This window comes from Anser anser (genome assembly GCF_964211835.1).
Source record: "Anser anser genome assembly, chromosome: 17".
NCBI lineage: Eukaryota > Metazoa > Chordata > Aves > Anseriformes > Anatidae > Anser > Anser anser.
In genome coordinates this window covers 2,411,527-2,429,477 of record NC_139738.1, presented here as the reverse complement: position 1 = coordinate 2,429,477, position 17,951 = coordinate 2,411,527, and the positions used below count along the sequence as shown (strand labels likewise).

Genomic DNA, 17,951 nt, shown 5'->3' with positions numbered 1-17,951 from the left:
TCCTATTGTAACTAGTGGGAAGAGTCTGCATCCTGCAACACATGACGAGCAATTAGCTGCTCAGGCCTCTCTCCCCCTGCTCGTGTTGCTGCTGTACTGCTGTCTTTTCTGGCTGTGCTAGCAAAAGGTACTGAAGCAGGTGCTGCTGCTGTTCCTCTCCCCAGCATAGCATGTTCTGTTCTGGAGGTAGGTCGGTGATAGAATAAACTATGCCTGGTGGAGCTTAGTCATAACTGCTCTGCAAATGCCGCACGCTGGTTTTGTTATACCCAGAAAGCATTCTTGTAGGGAACATGTTCACCATGCAGTGAAGCACTAGAAGCACAGCCACACATCCTAGAGATAGCTCTACAGGCAGGTTTCGGAACTGAAAGCATCAGAAGCTGCCCTGGTGTGTTGCCACACCTGGATTTAGCCCGGCTGTACAGCACTTCACTGCCACGGCTGTGCCACCTCTGCCATCCTGGCGAGGAGCTTGGCACATACACAAATGCCACGAGGTAGTGCCAGTTTGCACAGCTCTAGCTCAGAGGTTTTAATGTTGTGTCACACTTTCTGCGTCGTTGTTCTCCTAGCATACCTAACATGTGCTGCCAGAGCTTAGTTATAACATGTTGTTGTTGTCATCATCGTTTGTTTTTATTTTTGTTGTTGTTTTTGTACTTTTTTCATATCTATTTCAATCTGAGGCTCAAACTAGACTGGCCATCAGCCCAGAGGCTAGCAAGTTGTTTTTAAAGGACTCCAAAGCCTAGATAAAAATCAAGCAATTGAGATTAGCCTATTAAAATTAGTTTTAGCTTAGGTGATGACTTGATCCAGGCCTGGTTTTCTGTAGTTCTTACTCTGCAGTTGTGGCACGTTTATATTATGGCCAAGTACCCACTGTCATCAGTAAGAGTTTTGCCTGGTTTGTTGTAGAAGTAGGACTGAATGGCAAAAACAGTCACCTTTGACACACACTTCGGTGATGCTTGCTTTAGGGACTAGGTTCAGCTTTGTAGACAGCTAGAAAATGCAACTCAACTGTTAAGAATATTTTGGGGATTAAGTCTTGTCCTTAAGAACCACTTGGTCTGTTGTGCTGCCTGTCTTGTATGCTGCAGCTGAAGGTACTGGGTGTAAAAGCTAACTGTTCTACAGTCAGCTGAGTTTTCACACAGCACAGGCAAGGCTTAAATATATTCCCTGCTGTTCTGCATATAAGGAGGTGGAGGAAGGAAATCTGGAGAGGAAGCTGAACTTCCTGTGCCAGAGTTTTTATACTGGAGCCTTCCCTGAATTCAAAACAATGCAGCAACAGCTTAAAATATGAATCACTAGAACTGCAGACATGCAGGATTTGATTGTCTGCCAGGAAGACCCCACAACTGTGATTAGGGATTCATGTGTTTTTTTGTAAATCCATAACAGAAACAATCTGACTCATTTTTGGACCTAGCAGTTGCCTTTCTTCCCCCACCCCATCTCCAGACTGAGAAGAAACTCCCTCTTTGTAGTTTCATTTCTCTGAATGCTGTTTCAGATTTATGAAGTAGCTAATTTGGGCATCTGGATTAATCACGAGCACGTGGATAAATGACTGCACAAGCTGAGATACAACAAAAATGGGCACCAAATGGCCATCTTACAGGGCCAGGTCTAAGCAGACAGTCAGGGGAGGTGAAAAGTAAGGACTGTGGCAACTAGAACTTTCAGCTACATGGATACATGTACACACTTGCAGTTTTATATTTTGTAATTATAAATGAAGATATCACCAAACTAATCCTATAAGTTACCAAGTTATCCTGATTTTGTTTCCTGTTATTTAGTTATATTAATGTGACCCAGCATCTCACACACTGATTAAAGCTTAGAGATTTTGGATTATAAATTTCAGGCCTACACTAGTGAGATATGTTTAAAAATAAAGAGGTAGAAATCAATACAAAACTTAGATATTTTGTTGTTGTTATAGCATAGCACTAAGCAGTTGTTTTACAGTATTGCTAGGTACAATTCCCTTAAGAAAACTTTTTTTTTTTTTCAAATTGCTGATCATTTTGATTGAAACCTATGGGAACAAGGGCATGAGCTGGTGAAATACAGCTTTCTTGTCAATGACAATGAGAGAAACTGGAGAAAAGGAAGATCTTTCTTTTCTGGGCTGCAACAGCATTATTCCTCTTGTTCTTTTTTTAATCCAGGCGACTTCCTGTACTTCTAAAACATCATCTCCCACAGGAGGGGGTACTTGCATAGCATTTTCCACCCAAAAGCACCATGCAAAGCAGTAGGTAGATTGCATTTATTTTTTGTGCTTTCAAGCAGCTTACCATTTCTGATTAAACAGGTCCTGTAGAAGCATCTCCTCTGCTCTGTCTGATTTAGTCTTGCCAGTTTTCTCCCCATTGGTACTCAAATCAGCAGCACACTGAGCTGACCGCTGTAATCACAAGCCTGTGCTGAACTCTCACCGTATGAGATGATGCAATGCTGGTCTAAGTAGTGCAACAAGAAAGCATTGCATAGGTAGCATCAAAGCATACAGCCTGCCAGCACAGTGTGAGGAGGTAAACAGGATGATTAGGTATCCAGCTCACATGATATTTCCCATGGTTTGCTTTATGCAGCTGTTGATTCTAGACGTACATTCAGTAGAAATAAATTTAATGTCACAGTTAAATTCAGGTGAAATTCCTAAATGATAGGATCTAGGCAAGTTGGAAAGAAGATGCCATTAGATTTTGATAATTAAGGGATTGAAGCATCTGACATACGATGAGAAGACAAGCAAGCTGGGTTTCTTTAGCCTCAAGGCTCAGGTGAGATCATGCCAATGATGGTATACAACACCTGATGGGAAAGCATAAAGAAGAAAGAGGAGGAATTTTCTCAGCAGGCACCCACTGACAGGGCAAGAAGCAGCAGCAGCAAACTGAAATGGGAGAAAATTCCACTCAAATGTTCAAAAAAGCTACTTCTACTTTAAGGGTGGTCAGGCACTAGAGCAGATTGCTCAGAAAGATGGAATCTGATTTTGGAGAATTCAAAGGGAGATTAGGTCCAGAGCAAGCTACTCTAGCTGACCCTGCTGTGAGCGGGTGGGTTTGGCTGGGTGACATCCAGGTCTCTTCCAACCTCAACTGTTTGGTGTTTCTGTAACTTCTCTATTTAGACAAGGGGAAGCAGGGGAAAAGCCATTCAAAGTGGTGTGTGTATAGATGCACAGAATATCTGCGGTAGAGCTGGAATCTGTCACATTCCAGGATGTTTCTAGATTGAAAGATAGCCTTTCCTATTAGCACAGAATGTTTCTTGAATATTATAGCGAAAATAACAGAGTATATACTTTACTCTCTCTATGGCCCAAGTCACTTGAACTTCAGGATTTCACAGCAGGTATGAAGGACATCTTATCTAGTAGGCTTTTTGATCTCACTATATGCTATTTTAAAGTAAGGAGTAAAAGAATATTTTTTTCCTCCAAACAAGGTTGATTAAATTTCATGAGAAAGTTAAATGCTACTTACCAGCACCTAGTCTGAAAAAGGGACGTTCACAGGGGTCTCTGAGGCTCACTGGTGCCATCTCGTGGAAAAAGGCAGTTTAGGTGGAGTAACAGGCGTCATCTGATACAGTGGGGGGCTGAAAGCAGACTCTAGAGACCTCTGAATTAGACTGAAGGTTATATATAGTCTTTGCTCTAGTCTGAGTTTCAACAAGATAGAAGTGAGCAAAATTATAAAAAGAAAGTGATTGTACAAACTGTCAGAGGAGTAGCGTTCTTTAGTGTTTACATCTAAGGTAGCATCTTGCAGGACACTTGATATTACTGCTTGATTTGAGCTACTTGGGAAAGCAAGGAAGAGGAGGGTCAGGTGAGAACCAAGCACTTCAGTGCAGATGCAGGCATTTGTACATTTGGAAAAAAGTTATGTCCTTTCTCCAAGGCACCCAAAGGGAACTTTCAATATCGCGTAGTCTATTTCCCCTGACAGTAATTTAAGTAAGATTGCTCTAAGTTACTCCTTTATTTAAAACTGGCTTTAAAGGCTCCTTCCCTTGGGACTAGCATCTACCTGACATATCCATAGCTACTTGCTTAGTACTGACAGATTCCAGAAAGAGAATGGGTAATGAAGGGAAGATGATCAGGAGGATATTTTCATAAGCAGCTTTTCACAGTTAAAGCTGTGCTGGATATTGCACTTTCCCAGTGTGCGAATCTCAAAGGCTGTGCTTTGCTTACACTGCACAGTCTGTTTCTTTTCCCGTTGTTTGAATTTGCAGTTAGGTATTTCCCAGCTGCTTTGAAATGGTAAGGAAAGAACTGGAGAAGATGCTGCAGAACTCTCACCTTTACGTCTTGGACCAGCCATTTATTCCTTCCAGTATTCCAGCGATTACTAACTGTACAATTTCTGTGCTTAACAGGGGGCTAAAAGAGCAAACTGCAAAACTAAAGAGCCTGGAATACATGTGTACAGAGTGAAACCTTTCTGTTGAACCAAAATATCTAGCTTTGTTGTCGTTAAGGTAACTGAGTGTTTTCACACAGCACACTGTAGCTGCTGCATCTGTACTGTACTAATGCTCCACGAACACAAAACATTCTGGTAGCAGTTCTCAGAAAGCTTACGTGCCAGATCTTTATAGCTGGCCATGTTTGCTGCAGGTTACTTAGCAATTCTAATACCAGAAGACCCTCTTCTGAAGCGGTACAGACAAAACGAAAATCTCAGCACTGAAATGAGGCAGATGCAGTCTTTGAAGTACAAAACCCACGACAGATCATAATACTTGGTTTACCTAGAGCAGGGCCCCTTTTTCATTTATGTCTATAAATCTTGTAGTAAAAGCGGTAATAATAAACCATAATTATTTGTGGAAACAGACAGGTTTATGCAGAAATTACAGAAGGAGTTGGAAAGAAAACTTTCCATTTCTCTAACTTCTAACTTTCTAAACTCTAACTTTCAAAACCAAAATTCAAATGAGAAACTTGAGCCAGTAGTCAGGTCCAGCCAACCAAAAATCGTAAACATCGATGTGACTAACATGTGCCCTGAAAACTAACCAACAGTTTGAATTCAAGACTCACAGATAGTGTAGAAGCCAGATCTTATTCTGTTAAATCAGTTTTTAATTTTTGTTTTGTAAGAAATGAGAGAATTGTTATTTGCCAGCAAGTATTTAGTCATTCTTCAGTTATTTTGTGCAAATGTTTATTCACCTTGAGTTACCAGTTGATGGGCCAGATAATAAGGGGCTTCAGTAATACAGTACTGGTTTTTCTACTGAAGGCCTGTTCTAGTATTAGGATTCTAGCAAAGTAGAAATTCTTTTTTTCCCCCTAAGTACTTTCTGGATTACATGCATACACACTGAGGTCATCTACTCCTAGTACGCAGCCATTTGTGCTAGAAGCCATCAAACCCCTGTTCTGTAATACATTCTCTGAAAAAGGTGGTGTCATAGGTTCAGTGTGTGGCAGTCAAAAACAAGATTGAATCCATTTCACCAGGGCACACCTCATCTTCAGTGAAGAATGACAAATGATTTTTTAATATAAAACTAACACGAGTTAGGTTTTAAAATCAATTACAAAAAATCTCCCATAGATTAAACCATCTAAGTGAAATCTCCTCCCTCAGGATGAAGGGCAGACACTCCCCTGACTCCCCACGCCCTTTTTAAATTAATATTATAACACCTAGGACCAAGTCACAGATACTATTGGAAGACGTAACAAAGATCCCTGAACCTGCAAGAATTCCTGACCGTCTGCGTATTTCGAACTTGCTGCTTAATGCAGCAAAGCAGCCCTCAGGCCAGTAAGATCTATTTTATTGATTGGTCGTACAGCACATACTGCACGGTGAATAAATGGTATTTGGGGGCAGTGAGGCAGACAAAGGCAAATGCAAGGCAGAAAAAGAAATGGTTTTTCTCCAACTCTTACTATATCCAGACCCTATTGATGCTTCACTCTTGATGTTGCAGGTTTACCACTTCATACTCTCCAAAGATTATAATGTATTGATCATAAAAGCCATTATAGGTGTACCACTGTACTTATATTGTTAACGAGCTTGGCTATAAAGGGATTTGCAACCTGAATTTCATGACAGAGCCAAGGTATAATTTGCTCTGGGCTATAAAGCCCATGAATTATTGAGGCAATTTACTTCCAAGCCTGCATTTTCCTTCTGAGCACAAGTGCTCATGGTGAGCGCATGTGTCTGAGAGAGGAAAGACAGGACTGCAAGCTGCTGACAGTGATAGAAACACTGACGTGCTCCAGCAGGCCATCTCCCCATAGTAAGCTCTTGCACACAGCCAGCAAATAATTGTTTTGGCAGTTATTTTCTGCAATTTTGGACAAACGGGAGAGGAATTGCATGTTCAACAGTGCCAAATGAGCACCAGATTCAATTCATAACAAAAAATGCACTTTAGGTTATTACGGAGAGGAGCTTTTGCCTTAGAGATGTCACAAAGCTTGCGTGGATATTATCAGACTTCAGCAGATCTAGCGATGGTGAAAATGCTGGACTGGCGAATCAGAATTCTTAAATCCTTCCTCCAGCTGAGCTTATAGCCTGCTGCGTGACCAAAGTCTCCTGCTCAATGTTCTGTTTGAGCCTCATTTCCTAAGGCACTGAGGTTTTGTAATCACACTCAGTCTGTCCCACCTCCCCTCTTCCCATTCCCCACACGCAGCTAATAATTCAGAATCCACTGACCAATTTCCACCAAGTTTGATGGAGAACTGGAGGTCTCAAAGACATGAAGATCCTGAAAGGTTCATGAAAACAGGAGCTGGGCAGAGAAGAGGGATCTTTTAATACTCCTATTGCAGTAAAGACTGCAGCATGAGCTCACCTTTGTTAGGCACTGGAGGATGCACACAAGATCTTACATGTGTCCTAACTATAAGAAAAGCTTCTACAGCAGTTTACATATCATTAAGTGTTAAGAATTTGTCATAATATATAGAAAACCAAGCTCTATTCGCTCTGCTACTCAAAGAACTCAGATGTGTTTGGGTTTTTTAATTACTTTTTATATAAGATTTCCCCTCTAAGAACTGATTCCCACTATGGTAGGCACTGTGGGAGAATTTCCCATGTTAAAGGACACACGCCTTAAACACAGGACCAACAGGATGGGAAAAGAAGCAGGGACATAAGAGAGGAAGTGGCTTTGTGGAGGTCACCGAACAGACTTCTAAACACAACACATCACAATAGCACACCCACAGGCAGCTGCAAGCAGATTTCCTTAGCCAGGGAATAGAAAACTTCAGCGTTCTGAAGGAGAATTACTCAACACCAGTGCTGTTGACAGGACTCTGCATTTTTCAGTGCATTCCTACAACAGGTGAGAGCAGCCTGATATACCAACAGTAAGACATGAACACTTGCATCAACGCTGTCAGCATAGCTCTAGTGAACGATGCTGTATTTAACATCACTGAGTTAACTGTGGTCATCAGCTGTCTAGATGATGGCTCCCAGTACTGCCAGGACCATAGAACTGAACTAGTGTGAGGAATCCTGAGAAGGATTCGCAGGCTTCTTCAACATAAACCAGACTAATCTCGGTCTTTGGTACAAGGCCTTTTCTTACCCCTGCCAGTGGTAAAGTTATTTCCGATACCAGCTCAGTGGAATATCAGGTGACAATCGGTATCAGCAGCGGAGTTATTTATTACTCAAAAGGTTGAAGGAAGGGAAGCATCTATCACACATTGCGTGAACAGTGTATTGTAACATAGACCTCTCAGTGACAAGTCATTTCAGACCAACCCTGAGCAGAGCTAACAGTGAGTGAACTCCTGTTTGGCTAAGTGCTTCATCTCAGGTTATTTAGATATGCTTGACTGACTGCTTGATTAAAAAGTTACTGAAACCGTTAATGTGTCCATTTAAATTTACTTCTCTGCTCTGGAATTTTTTTCCAAACTGTTTAATTAAAGCATTTTAGAGAGGGAAAATGTGCAGAGTAATTCTTTACGAATAGAAATATGCTGATCCTGGATCTTCCTGAAAGGCTCTTTTATATTGCCACCAGGGATAGCACATTTCTCATGAAAGGCTTTTGTTTTAGAAATTCACAGTTTAGATCACCATAGCACTAATAAATAGTATCCATTATAGCATCTTGTTTTGAAGCTTCAGAATACTTTTAAGAACTAGCTATAAATAATACATAGACATCGATTTAATTCTCATTGATATGCACCCGCTTCCAGTTGCTCTCTGATGGCTCTTAAAGAGCCAATGGAAGCACTGTGCAAGATTCCTGACCAGAAATCGAGATGTTATACCTAGTTGGAAACAAGAAATAAGGTACCTATGGTTAAGAGGACTAAAACTGAATGTAAGCTAGGCTCTTTTTCTGCAGTTGATTCTTACTGTGTTTCCTCTACTAGTGCAGAATCCAGTTCTAAAAGAAAACAAATTACTTACATTCCAAACGCTTTCACTGATAAAACCAGGGACTCATCATACATGAGTGCAATTGAAGTGTAAGAAGAATCCTATCCATCCTTTCCCCTTCATGGGCTCAGTAGGAGAAATAAAGGAACACCGTGTCTGTCTAGGTTGGGAGTTTCTGAAAGTATCTTAGTTCCTGCTTGAGCCTCACTAACGCGCACTGACAACACAACAAGGTTTTCTAGAATCATAAAGTCAGACCCCACACAGATAAACAGAGCTAGCAAGAACATGAAGCAAAAGGCAGAAAACAAACATTTGTGAAAAGTGACAATAGAAGTAAAAACAATACTAATCTCCATTTCACATTTTCATATTTAGTGGATGAGTTTTAAAATGTTAATTGAAATAAATAAATTCATTTTAACTTACCACACAGGAGGATTAAGAACCCATAATATTCTCCTCTATTCCTATCACAAAAATACAGGTTGAACAAAAGCTGGTTCCTGAACCTAATTTTATACACGTTAACAAGAAATGTTGCCTTTCTCTGCCTTGCCCGATTAATCAGATGAGACCCAGGTGATCAATGGACATTCTTTTTCCATTCTACTTCCTGCTATTTGGGGTAATGCGAAGCATATGGGAACATTGTTTTCAAGCTGTTACATCTGTAGACCAGGATTGAGGATATCTCCATTTTAATTCTTTTTCCAACATAGATAGTTAAGGGATTATTTTCTCTCACTGTGTTCCCACGTGCAGGAGTGATTCTAATTGATGGCCTGGACTTGCCACACAAATACAGCTATCCCCAAAGTAAGAAGAGAGCTGCTTGCTGCAGGTATTTACATGGAATTTGTAAGAGTCAGATCTCATTTGTGAGTGTTTAGCATTTAGGGTTTTGATGTTGGGTTTAACAGAACTATCATTCTCCATAACCGAATGGAAACAGATCTCCTCACAGTTTGGTAGGTAGTCTAGGTAGTCTGCCAGGTACTACTGACAGCTCACAAGACAGAAGCATTGTAAAAGCAAAAGCATGTGGGGAAGTCAAACCGTTGTGATTTTATTTCTGTACTCCTCAAGCAAGGTCAGTCCTTGCACTGCAGGGTGAGCTCTGCAGACCTGAGCAAAACCCAGCCTCAGAACCACTCTCGCCTCTTGGCAACGCCGAGAGATATCCTTCTTGAAGCTGCTACAAGTAGCAATGTAACAACACACCGAGAAGGGAAGGAGTGCCCTCTTGTGTCAGTCACTGTTCTTTTCATTTGCCTGGTGTTACATTCCTGTCTTTATTAGTGAGCGAGCACTCTGCCTTTTCAACAGTTTTGGAGAGTTCAGTGTTTTAGCCCATTAATTGCTGTGGTAAGAAACAAAATTGGAAATTCTGAGTGATACAGACGTATAGTTACCACTTTGACAGTACAGAAGACAAAAAGTACAGAGATAGCATGTTGGCTAACTCTGCCAGTTAGGCAAAATGTGCGGAAGTGCTAAGTGGGGATGGTCTTTGCAAAAATCTTATGAGGCCGTTACTTCTGGTGAGCTGGATGCAGAAAGCCAGTAAGTATACAGCTCTGGTGGCTACATAATATAGGGCTTTACATACGATTTTAGCTGACACCAACTTCTCCAATCAAGTAGCAAGTTATTTTTGTAGCAAGAGGACTAGAAAGTGAACCCTGTGATCATGTTTCAAAGGTACTTTCCAGTTTCTCTACAATAATGTAAGTGATGCTTAGTTTCTGTAACACTCGTCTTTATAGCAAAGCCTGTTTGTAAACCATGCACCTGAAGGCATTTAGCATATTGTTTCATGATTTTGATCAACGTTAAGGGAGTGGTCACTACACAGCAGTTTAATGCAACACAGTTCAGCAGATCCTTCAGTAGATGGCAATAAAAGCACATTTACTTGAGGAAATCATAGTGCCATCCTACTCTTGAGCAGATGTTTTACAGAAATTACGGTATCTCGTGATCTTAGTTTTTCATTTAATCTAGTTTCACTTAAAAATAACACTTGCCTCTTATCTGCCTGGATATCTGAGATGAGCAGAAAATATGTTTTCATTGATAAACACTACTAATACTGAAGTCTTGCATAGCTTAGTATTTTTGAAACATAGATAGAGCTATGCTAGAGCAAATGGCTAACAGTGTATTATTCAGGTGCTGGTGACTATTTGTACAGATGCAAACCCACAAGCAGTCAGAAAAGTAACTTTCACCCTCTGTCTAAATCATTAAGATCTCATTGTATTGTTCTTGGTATTTGTTGTTGTTGTTCTTCTGTATGATCCATTAGCTCTCATCTTGCTTCTCCAAATGCATAAAGTTTGTTACTGCCCTGGGAACTTCCATGTGGTTTGGACAAACCTATATGCAAACATTTGCTTAGCACCTAACTTTAACTATTCTTTTAGTGGCCCCGGTACACATTACTTTCATCCTTAATTCCCCCACTGTGGATTTTCCTGTTTAACGCAAACAAACTTTATCAATACAGAAAGAAGTGTTTTATTTGGGAGAAATTCACACTGCAGAAAATCATTATGAACTTGCTGCTGACACTGGCAGGTGATATAATTCAACTGAGTAGCTAACAGTTTTTCATAAACCTTTAAACTGATGCCATGTGGGTTATCTTGCTATTCATTTCAGCCTTTTTTTTCCCCTGAGGTTTAAGTGTTTGTCAAGTTCACATTAATTATCCCTCCAGGTGAGATTTTTTAAGATAAATTCTGATGATGGTAGTATCATATTCTTCTGAAATACAGAAAAAATATATTTGGCTATCTGAAACAATTGATATTTTCCAATTTGTGGTGTTTTTCAAATCCACCAGGCTCAATCAGCAAAGAAACTGAATATTTGAAACATTACTAATACGTAACCACGTGCAGAAATACCTCCAAAACTAATTTGTACTTTAACTGGCGATATATGTAGCAAAAGGATCTCCCACACAAGCCACTGCATCTTAAAAACAGAAGTTTAAAGATTAAAAAAAAAATAAACACCTTCAAGTCTCATAACTAACAATTCTAGTTGGGAAACACAAGATAGTATGTTCCTCAAATATGTTCCTGCCATCTTCCTTCAGTGTAGGAACACGTGCCATTGTGTAGCAACAAGTTTAGCACCTCAGCAGTTTGCTGGACAGTTAAAGTTCCCAAAATAAATGAAACTACAGAGCATCTGAGCATCACGGACTCTTCAGAGCGAGTTCATAGCATTCTGCTTTTCAACTCCAGTTTGGGAAGGTTCTGTTCTGGAACAACTTGCTCTTGTACCACCTGACTCTTTGTTTCCAAGATGGCAAAATCGCCCTGACCTTTTTTGTTGCCATATGCTGGGCACAGGGAATCGTTTTTCTTAATCAGGAGATGAACAAGCATCCCTGTCCCACTTTTACAGGTATTTTTAAACTGCTGCCCTTCTACTTCACTTCATACCCTGAAGAAGCTTAACAAGGAAGTTACAGCAGAAAACATTTCTTCTGACAGATCGTTACAACTGCATGGGAGGAAACATCTCTTCATCAAAACTTGTCTTATAAAACCAAATTCTTCACGCCTTCCATTCCTTTACTCCAAATGTGAAATGAGCTAGAGCTGAGGCTGTTCTTGTGGTACATCTTCTGAATTTTCTGAGTTGGGCTGTGTTGCTGGATCTCTGTTGGTTCTGTCAGGTGAACGCTGGGTGCAATTCAGCCCGCCTGGTATCACCTGTTCAGGGATGTCACCGAGCTTCTGGCTGACCAGTGCTACTTCGATGTATTGTTTACCCATTTGGACAGCTTCGTCATAAGAAGGTGGCAACTCCGTCGTGTAGGGACTGTAAGCTGGAGGGGACACAGTGCTCCTGTCCATGCCCACAAATAGTGAAGGAATAGGGACACTCAGAGGGTACTGGAATGAGCTGTATGCTGTGAGGAAAAGGAATGAAAAAAATTTAAACAATTGCATGGAACCCTGATATATAGAAGGCTAATCCCATTCTTCTCCAAGAAATTATGGACTCAATTTTTTTTTCGCAGAATGGATGCACTATATACTAAAAGCTACCACTACAGAATTACTGTATAGAATCTATACATTGCCCAAAAAAAGCTGTCAGAAGAGAAAATGTCTGCATATTGCCGTCCAGCTGTTGCTGAAGAACACCTGACACAGTAGGTGCATGCTGTAACAGAGGCAGTTCCAGCTGGGCTCCTACACCAACAGCTGGGAACAATATCTTAGGTTAGAGATAACTTGGGCTGAAATAGTTGGACAGTGAGGTGGGCAGAAAGGGTTAAAACAAATGGGGCAGTGGGAATTAGAGCAGATGTGGGAGAGGACATGGGAGAGGTTAACCCCCCACGGACTTTATTCTAACTTCTGCAGCATTAAATCCTACTTGCCATCTGCATTCACTTACTGCATTGCCCTGATGACACTCAGTTTTCCCATGCCCTCCCTGTGGTTTTGGAAGATGTTCTGAGAGGAGCTCAGGAAGTCCCTGGTGTTGCAAGGACTGAGCGCAGCGTTGTGGACACGCTCTACGGCAAAGCACGGCTGAGTAGCTGACTCCCATGGGTACTTACAGGTCACCGTGCTGTGGGCTGTGCTGTCGCTGTCAATAGCAACACCAGTCAGATCGTAGGGGTGCCTAGGGAAGGGCTGAACTGGAGGCCTCTTCTTCCGGCAGCAGAACTTGATGCAGCTGGCTGTGATCCCACAGAGCAGGAGCATGAACATAGTCAGCAAGATTAACCTTGGAGAAGGATGGAGAACACCATAAAGTCAGTGCTTACGTTTTGCTTCTTCTAGAGCTGAATATAATTTTGCTCTTAATGGGTGAAAGACAGGCCAAACCTTCTCAGGCTTGGTTCTGAATGGGTGCTGGATCCAGAATTAGAAAGTTGGATCACAAACAATCACAAACTGAAGTGCTACTGACTGTTGGTACAATCCTTTCTGGCTCACAGATCCAGTGATGTTAATTACCTCGGGTTGTATATTCACTTTCAGTGGTAAGGGTTTGTAGAAAAGCCCTCAGTAGCATTCTGTTCTTTTTTCCAAACCAGAGGTAGTACTTGTCCATAAGAATCGTGATTCCAAACAAAACATTTCTTTAATAACTGTTTTATTTATTTTTAAAGAGAGAATGTTTCTCTTTAGTATGAGTCAGATGCACACAAAGACTACACTCAAAGTTTGGATTTGAGGGCCTCAAACTTCCACAAATTTCATGCATTTTCATGCAAATTATTGTTTTAGAAAAATGCTTTCAGAGAATTTAAAACCACGTGCGAAAAGTGCACGCTGCCCTGCTGGAACTTTGCAATGAAACATTCCTCCAGCGTGAGGAGCGTTACCTCAGCACTAGCTAATCCCTAAGTCCTCACACCCAGGAGCTGCCTGCTGGTGTGCTGTGAAATAAAGGATTGTGAGCCCTCACACGCTGCCTTCTGATGGAGGCAGAAATCACCTAGGGAAAGGTATCGCAGCATTATCAGTCTCAGCACTGGCACATTAGCTTTCATGATTTCAACGCTGCCTAATTACAGAAGCCTTAAAACACGTTGTATAACCATATATATTTTTAAACGGCTCTATATCAGCACGTTCTAAGAAAGCAAAGAATGACAATTAAAAGTAACCACCTCGCTCTGCATGTTATCATCAAAATTGATAGTATGTGACAGAATGCAAACTCTAAAAATAATGTCAGGATACATACAATGCACGGTCTATGCCAGAGACCAATCTACTTGTGGCGAGCCCCCTGCCTTTCACTCACCACTACCCTTCCCCTCTCAGTGAAGCAGCCAGTGAACAGGATTGTAAAATCAGCCCGGGTTCAGAATGACAAACCAGCGCCGCAAGCTAACGGTGCCTTGTCCCATAAAAGGGAGCGAGCTGGGGACTGCGCGGGAGGCAGCGCAGTGCCAAGCCCTAACAAGCCCGTTCTGGGCAGTTGCCATTGTGTTCAAAGTTGTTTATTTAGGAAGAACAAACAAGCGCTACGGCTGAACTCGAGCGTACTCAGAATGGAAAGATGACATATCCCTAGATGAATGCTCTGTCCCGCCTGACACCGTATCTCCTCTGCGATGCGGTCATGCCACTGGTGGCTTTCATAAAAGAGGAGAAACCCTTTCCCACATCGCGTCCCATTACTTTACTGCTATTACTGCTCATAATATCTGTCAAATTACTCCGAGGTTAGTAAGATTAACAATCAACTTACCAGACATACCAAAGATTTGTCCAGTTAGACATGTTCTGAGGGCATCTGCGAAGGAAGGTGGATAATTCACTGGTTTAAGTATCTGCACTCAAACAGGGAACACATGACAAGGAATACATTTTTGAGTTGAAAAAGGAAAAGCAATCAATGCGGATAGGAACAAAAACACCCGTGATTTAGTTTCAGAGGAGTGTTCCTCATGGTCGTAACATTACTCCAGCTGCAATCATACAAATCCCGCTGCGTAAGTGGGGTCCTGGGTGAAGAACTGTTTTCAAAGTGGAGCTTTGCTGTTGCTTAGGGGAGAGAACTACACATGCTGGATTCTCAGAACTACGAGGCAGTTATTTCACGTTAACCAGGGTGAAGTACCACAGCAAACACTCACAGAGTCTCAGAATATCCTGAGCTGGAAGGGACCCACAAGGATCTTTGAGTCCAGCTCCTTAACCCAGCCTAAGATAACTTCCTACTTCTCCCAGTTATTTTTAAATTACTTTTTCATAGCTCCAGTGCTATGAAAGCTTCAATGCTTCATAGCTCCGTATCCCCCGTAGCTCCAGGAATGTTTTATTCAGAGCTACATACGTACAAAGCGAAGGGGAGAGCTTCCGACACGTTTCAGAGTGCGGCCGCCCCGGCGGTGCTGCAGGTGGCAGGGGGCTGCAGGGGCCGGTGGGCGCCTACCGGCTGCCTTTGCAGAAGACCCTAGGGAGGCGCAGCAAGGCCAGCCGGGCCACGTCTGCGAGCCGGTGCGGGTCTGGGGGCTAAAAAAAGCAGCACTGGGCGGCCAGGAGCGAGCCCCTCTCTGCTCAGCTAAGATCACTGGAGCGGGGTGGGCGCAGATTCGCCCGACGTTGGGTACTCACCGGTCGGAGCGCCTCCAGCCGCGGGCAGGAGCCCGGAGCGATGCCAGCAAAAGGCAGGAGGAGAGGAGAGGAGAGTGGAGAGGAGACCGTGGCTGGGGGCCGCCTCAAGGGCGAGCGGGGCCCGGAGGCGGCAGCGCCGGGGGAGGAGCCGCCGAGGCGGGGCCGGGGCCAAGCTGCTGCGGGAGCGGCCCCGGGGGCGCCGGCCCCGGGGGGTGCGCTCTGCTCCCGGCTCCGGCTGGGCCGCCTGGGGGCTGCGGCTCGGCGCTTCTCAGGGGAGGCCGGCCGCAGCTTTGTGTGCTGAACACACTTCTGCCTCTGCAGTGTCCGAGAGATGGTGGAGGAGTCGTGGAAAGGGATCGAAAAGAATATTTAAAAAAAAAAAAAAAAGGTTTGGAAAAGCAGAGCGCTTCCCTTTGTAGAAAGTCTTTTTAAAACGCACAGAAGATAAATGAAAAGGCACCATCTACTCCCTGGAAATGCGCTTGCTCCAAAATAATTTAACCGTGCTCAACATTTCAAATGTATAAAGTAAAGATCTACATGTTGTTATGTCTACCTTGCAATGGTGTTGATACTATTTGGTAGAAACTTTCCAGAAACTATTTCATTACTTCAACTATAGCAATCATTACAGCAGCTTTTCTCCCTTCTAAACGACAGCTTTTCTGCAGTTCCCGTCACGGTGAAGCCCAGCTGCTCTAACAGGACTGCACGCAGCCCATCACGTCGAAACGCTCCCCTGGCTGGTTACAGCAGTCCTGCCCTCATCAGGGAAGAGCAAAACATACATCAAAGGTCACCCACATCCACCGTGTATGAATGAACACGGATTATTTCTGCTTCAGAGTAGGTGACTTAAAGGTCAGACACCTTGGCAGCACCGATACAGCAGAGGTCAGTTACATGGCAAAACCCCCCATGCCAGCCCGTGTGACAGACGATCAGAGTCACGGTGGCTGTGCTATATGACTGGGTAAGCAACAAAAAAAGACAACTAGAGCTAAAAAGCAGGGAACTAGTTAATGGATTATGAAAGGTTTTAGTTGGAGAACAAAGGGGAATATCAACTAATACAAGAACATTTTGCTGAGGCCCCTGGTATTCAGGTCCCTCAGTGGTCTGTATTTGGCTGCTTGTATAAAACCTCCTGCAAGTAGTAAGTGTGACAAAACACAAGTTTTATTTATTTATTTTTCCCTGAGATTTTAATGCAACAAGAGGGAATGTATTTGGACTTGAGTTGACAGAGGTTTCTTCTGCAAGCAGCATGGATCGGCGCCAAAACACTGGGAGCAACGACAGACCCAGTCGCTTGGAAGTACTGGGTTCAGTGGTTCCTTCTCCAGCTGATAGGACTGAAGACCAGTGCTCTGAGGATCAGTAATGTCATGTGTTGCTGACTGGAATACTTTCCTACAGGACCACCCAGGGTCATGGGGTCATTGCTCACTTAGGAAAAGCTCCGTTCATAAGCGTGAAGCAATCTCTGAAGTCACTGGGTAAGCCCAACATGTATCGATGAGAGGTGCATGACTAGTGCATGAGAGGTGATGAGAGGTGCATGATTCTGTCACTTCCTTTCTGTTTTATGAATGAGCTAGGTGCAGCTTCTAAGGATTATAAAAATCATACATGGCTATGAAATGCTTTCTTATTAAACTAGAGCTGGATGAGAACCAAGAAGTACTTAGATACTTGCTTCTCTGAAAGTAGAGGAGTTTGCATCTGGCCATCCAAGAGCAATTACAGACGCAAAACTCAGTCTGAAAGTGTAATGTTCAGAAGTACAGTTACAGGAGCCAAAACCTTACCCCTCTGGAAAACTTTGATGCATTTCTGAGGATAGATTTTCAATATTATTCTCACAGTAAGGGCTCCATCCTTCCTAGAGTCTTCCAACATGAAAACACAAACATCAGATCACATTTAGCTTTTCCTGGCAATTTTGATACCAAATGCACTTGTGATCATTGCTGGCCTGCTTTGGAAGCACAGCACTGAACAGGATTTTTTGTTTCTTCAAGAGAGAACTTGCATGAAGGTTCAAGCTGCTGTGTTGAGCTTCTGGTAGTTGTGAGCTTGGCATGAAGCCACGCAAACGTAATGCAAGAGGGCTCTCAGCTGTCTTCACCTGATGTCCTCAAGGAATTACCAACAAACCCACTATTTTTAGTTCAGCTTGATGTTTCTAAATTAGCAGCAGAATTGTTTCCTATAGTCACTCGTGTCAGTCAATTTTCCATTTCCTGTATTTTCATATCCATTATATAAAATAATTGTTTAGGTAGGAGCATCCAAATATAATTGCTAAATTTTCAGTAGCCTGACAGTGTGATTTTCAGATAACTGCAATTTTGTATTGCGAAGATCAATTTGATCACTTGTGGCATTTCCCTCTTCAGTTGTGCTT

The 17,951-nt window shown here is 42.5% G+C and overlaps 1 protein-coding gene across 3 annotated transcripts; it reads right to left on the bottom strand.

The window, feature by feature from the left end:
• Nucleotides 1-10,928: 10,928 nt before the first annotated feature.
• Nucleotides 10,929-16,168, bottom strand: TMEM52 (transmembrane protein 52). 3 transcript variants are annotated; one of them, XM_083802381.1, is made up of 5 exons: nucleotides 15,542-16,167; nucleotides 15,265-15,432; nucleotides 14,673-14,717; nucleotides 13,024-13,193; nucleotides 10,929-12,363 (listed from the first exon to the last, which is right to left on the bottom strand). In XM_083802381.1, exons 3-5 carry the CDS (start codon nucleotides 14,702-14,704, stop codon nucleotides 12,044-12,046), a joined length of 522 nt encoding a protein of 173 aa, XP_083658507.1. In that variant the 5' UTR covers nucleotides 14,705-14,717; nucleotides 15,265-15,432; nucleotides 15,542-16,167; the 3' UTR covers nucleotides 10,929-12,043. The 3 variants fall into 3 exon arrangements, with proteins under 3 accessions (XP_083658507.1, XP_083658508.1, XP_083658506.1); XM_083802382.1 differs by lacking the exon at nucleotides 15,265-15,432 and having other exon boundaries at nucleotides 14,673-14,754; nucleotides 15,542-16,168; XM_083802380.1 differs by lacking the exon at nucleotides 15,265-15,432 and having other exon boundaries at nucleotides 15,542-16,165.
• Nucleotides 16,169-17,951: the final 1,783 nt, after the last annotated feature.

Bases quoted from the DNA above. Each gene is read 5' to 3' on its own strand.
- TMEM52 (XM_083802382.1), bottom strand. From the start codon at position 14,704: ATGTCTAACTGGACAAATCTTTGGTATGTCTG. The intron at 13,194-14,672 runs GTAAGTTGATTG...TCCTTCTCCAAG, and splicing joins ACAAATCTTTGGTATGTCTG to GTTAATCTTGCTGACTATGT. The intron at 12,364-13,023 runs GTAAGTACCCAT...TTTTCCTCACAG, and splicing joins AGCCCACAGCACGGTGACCT to CATACAGCTCATTCCAGTAC.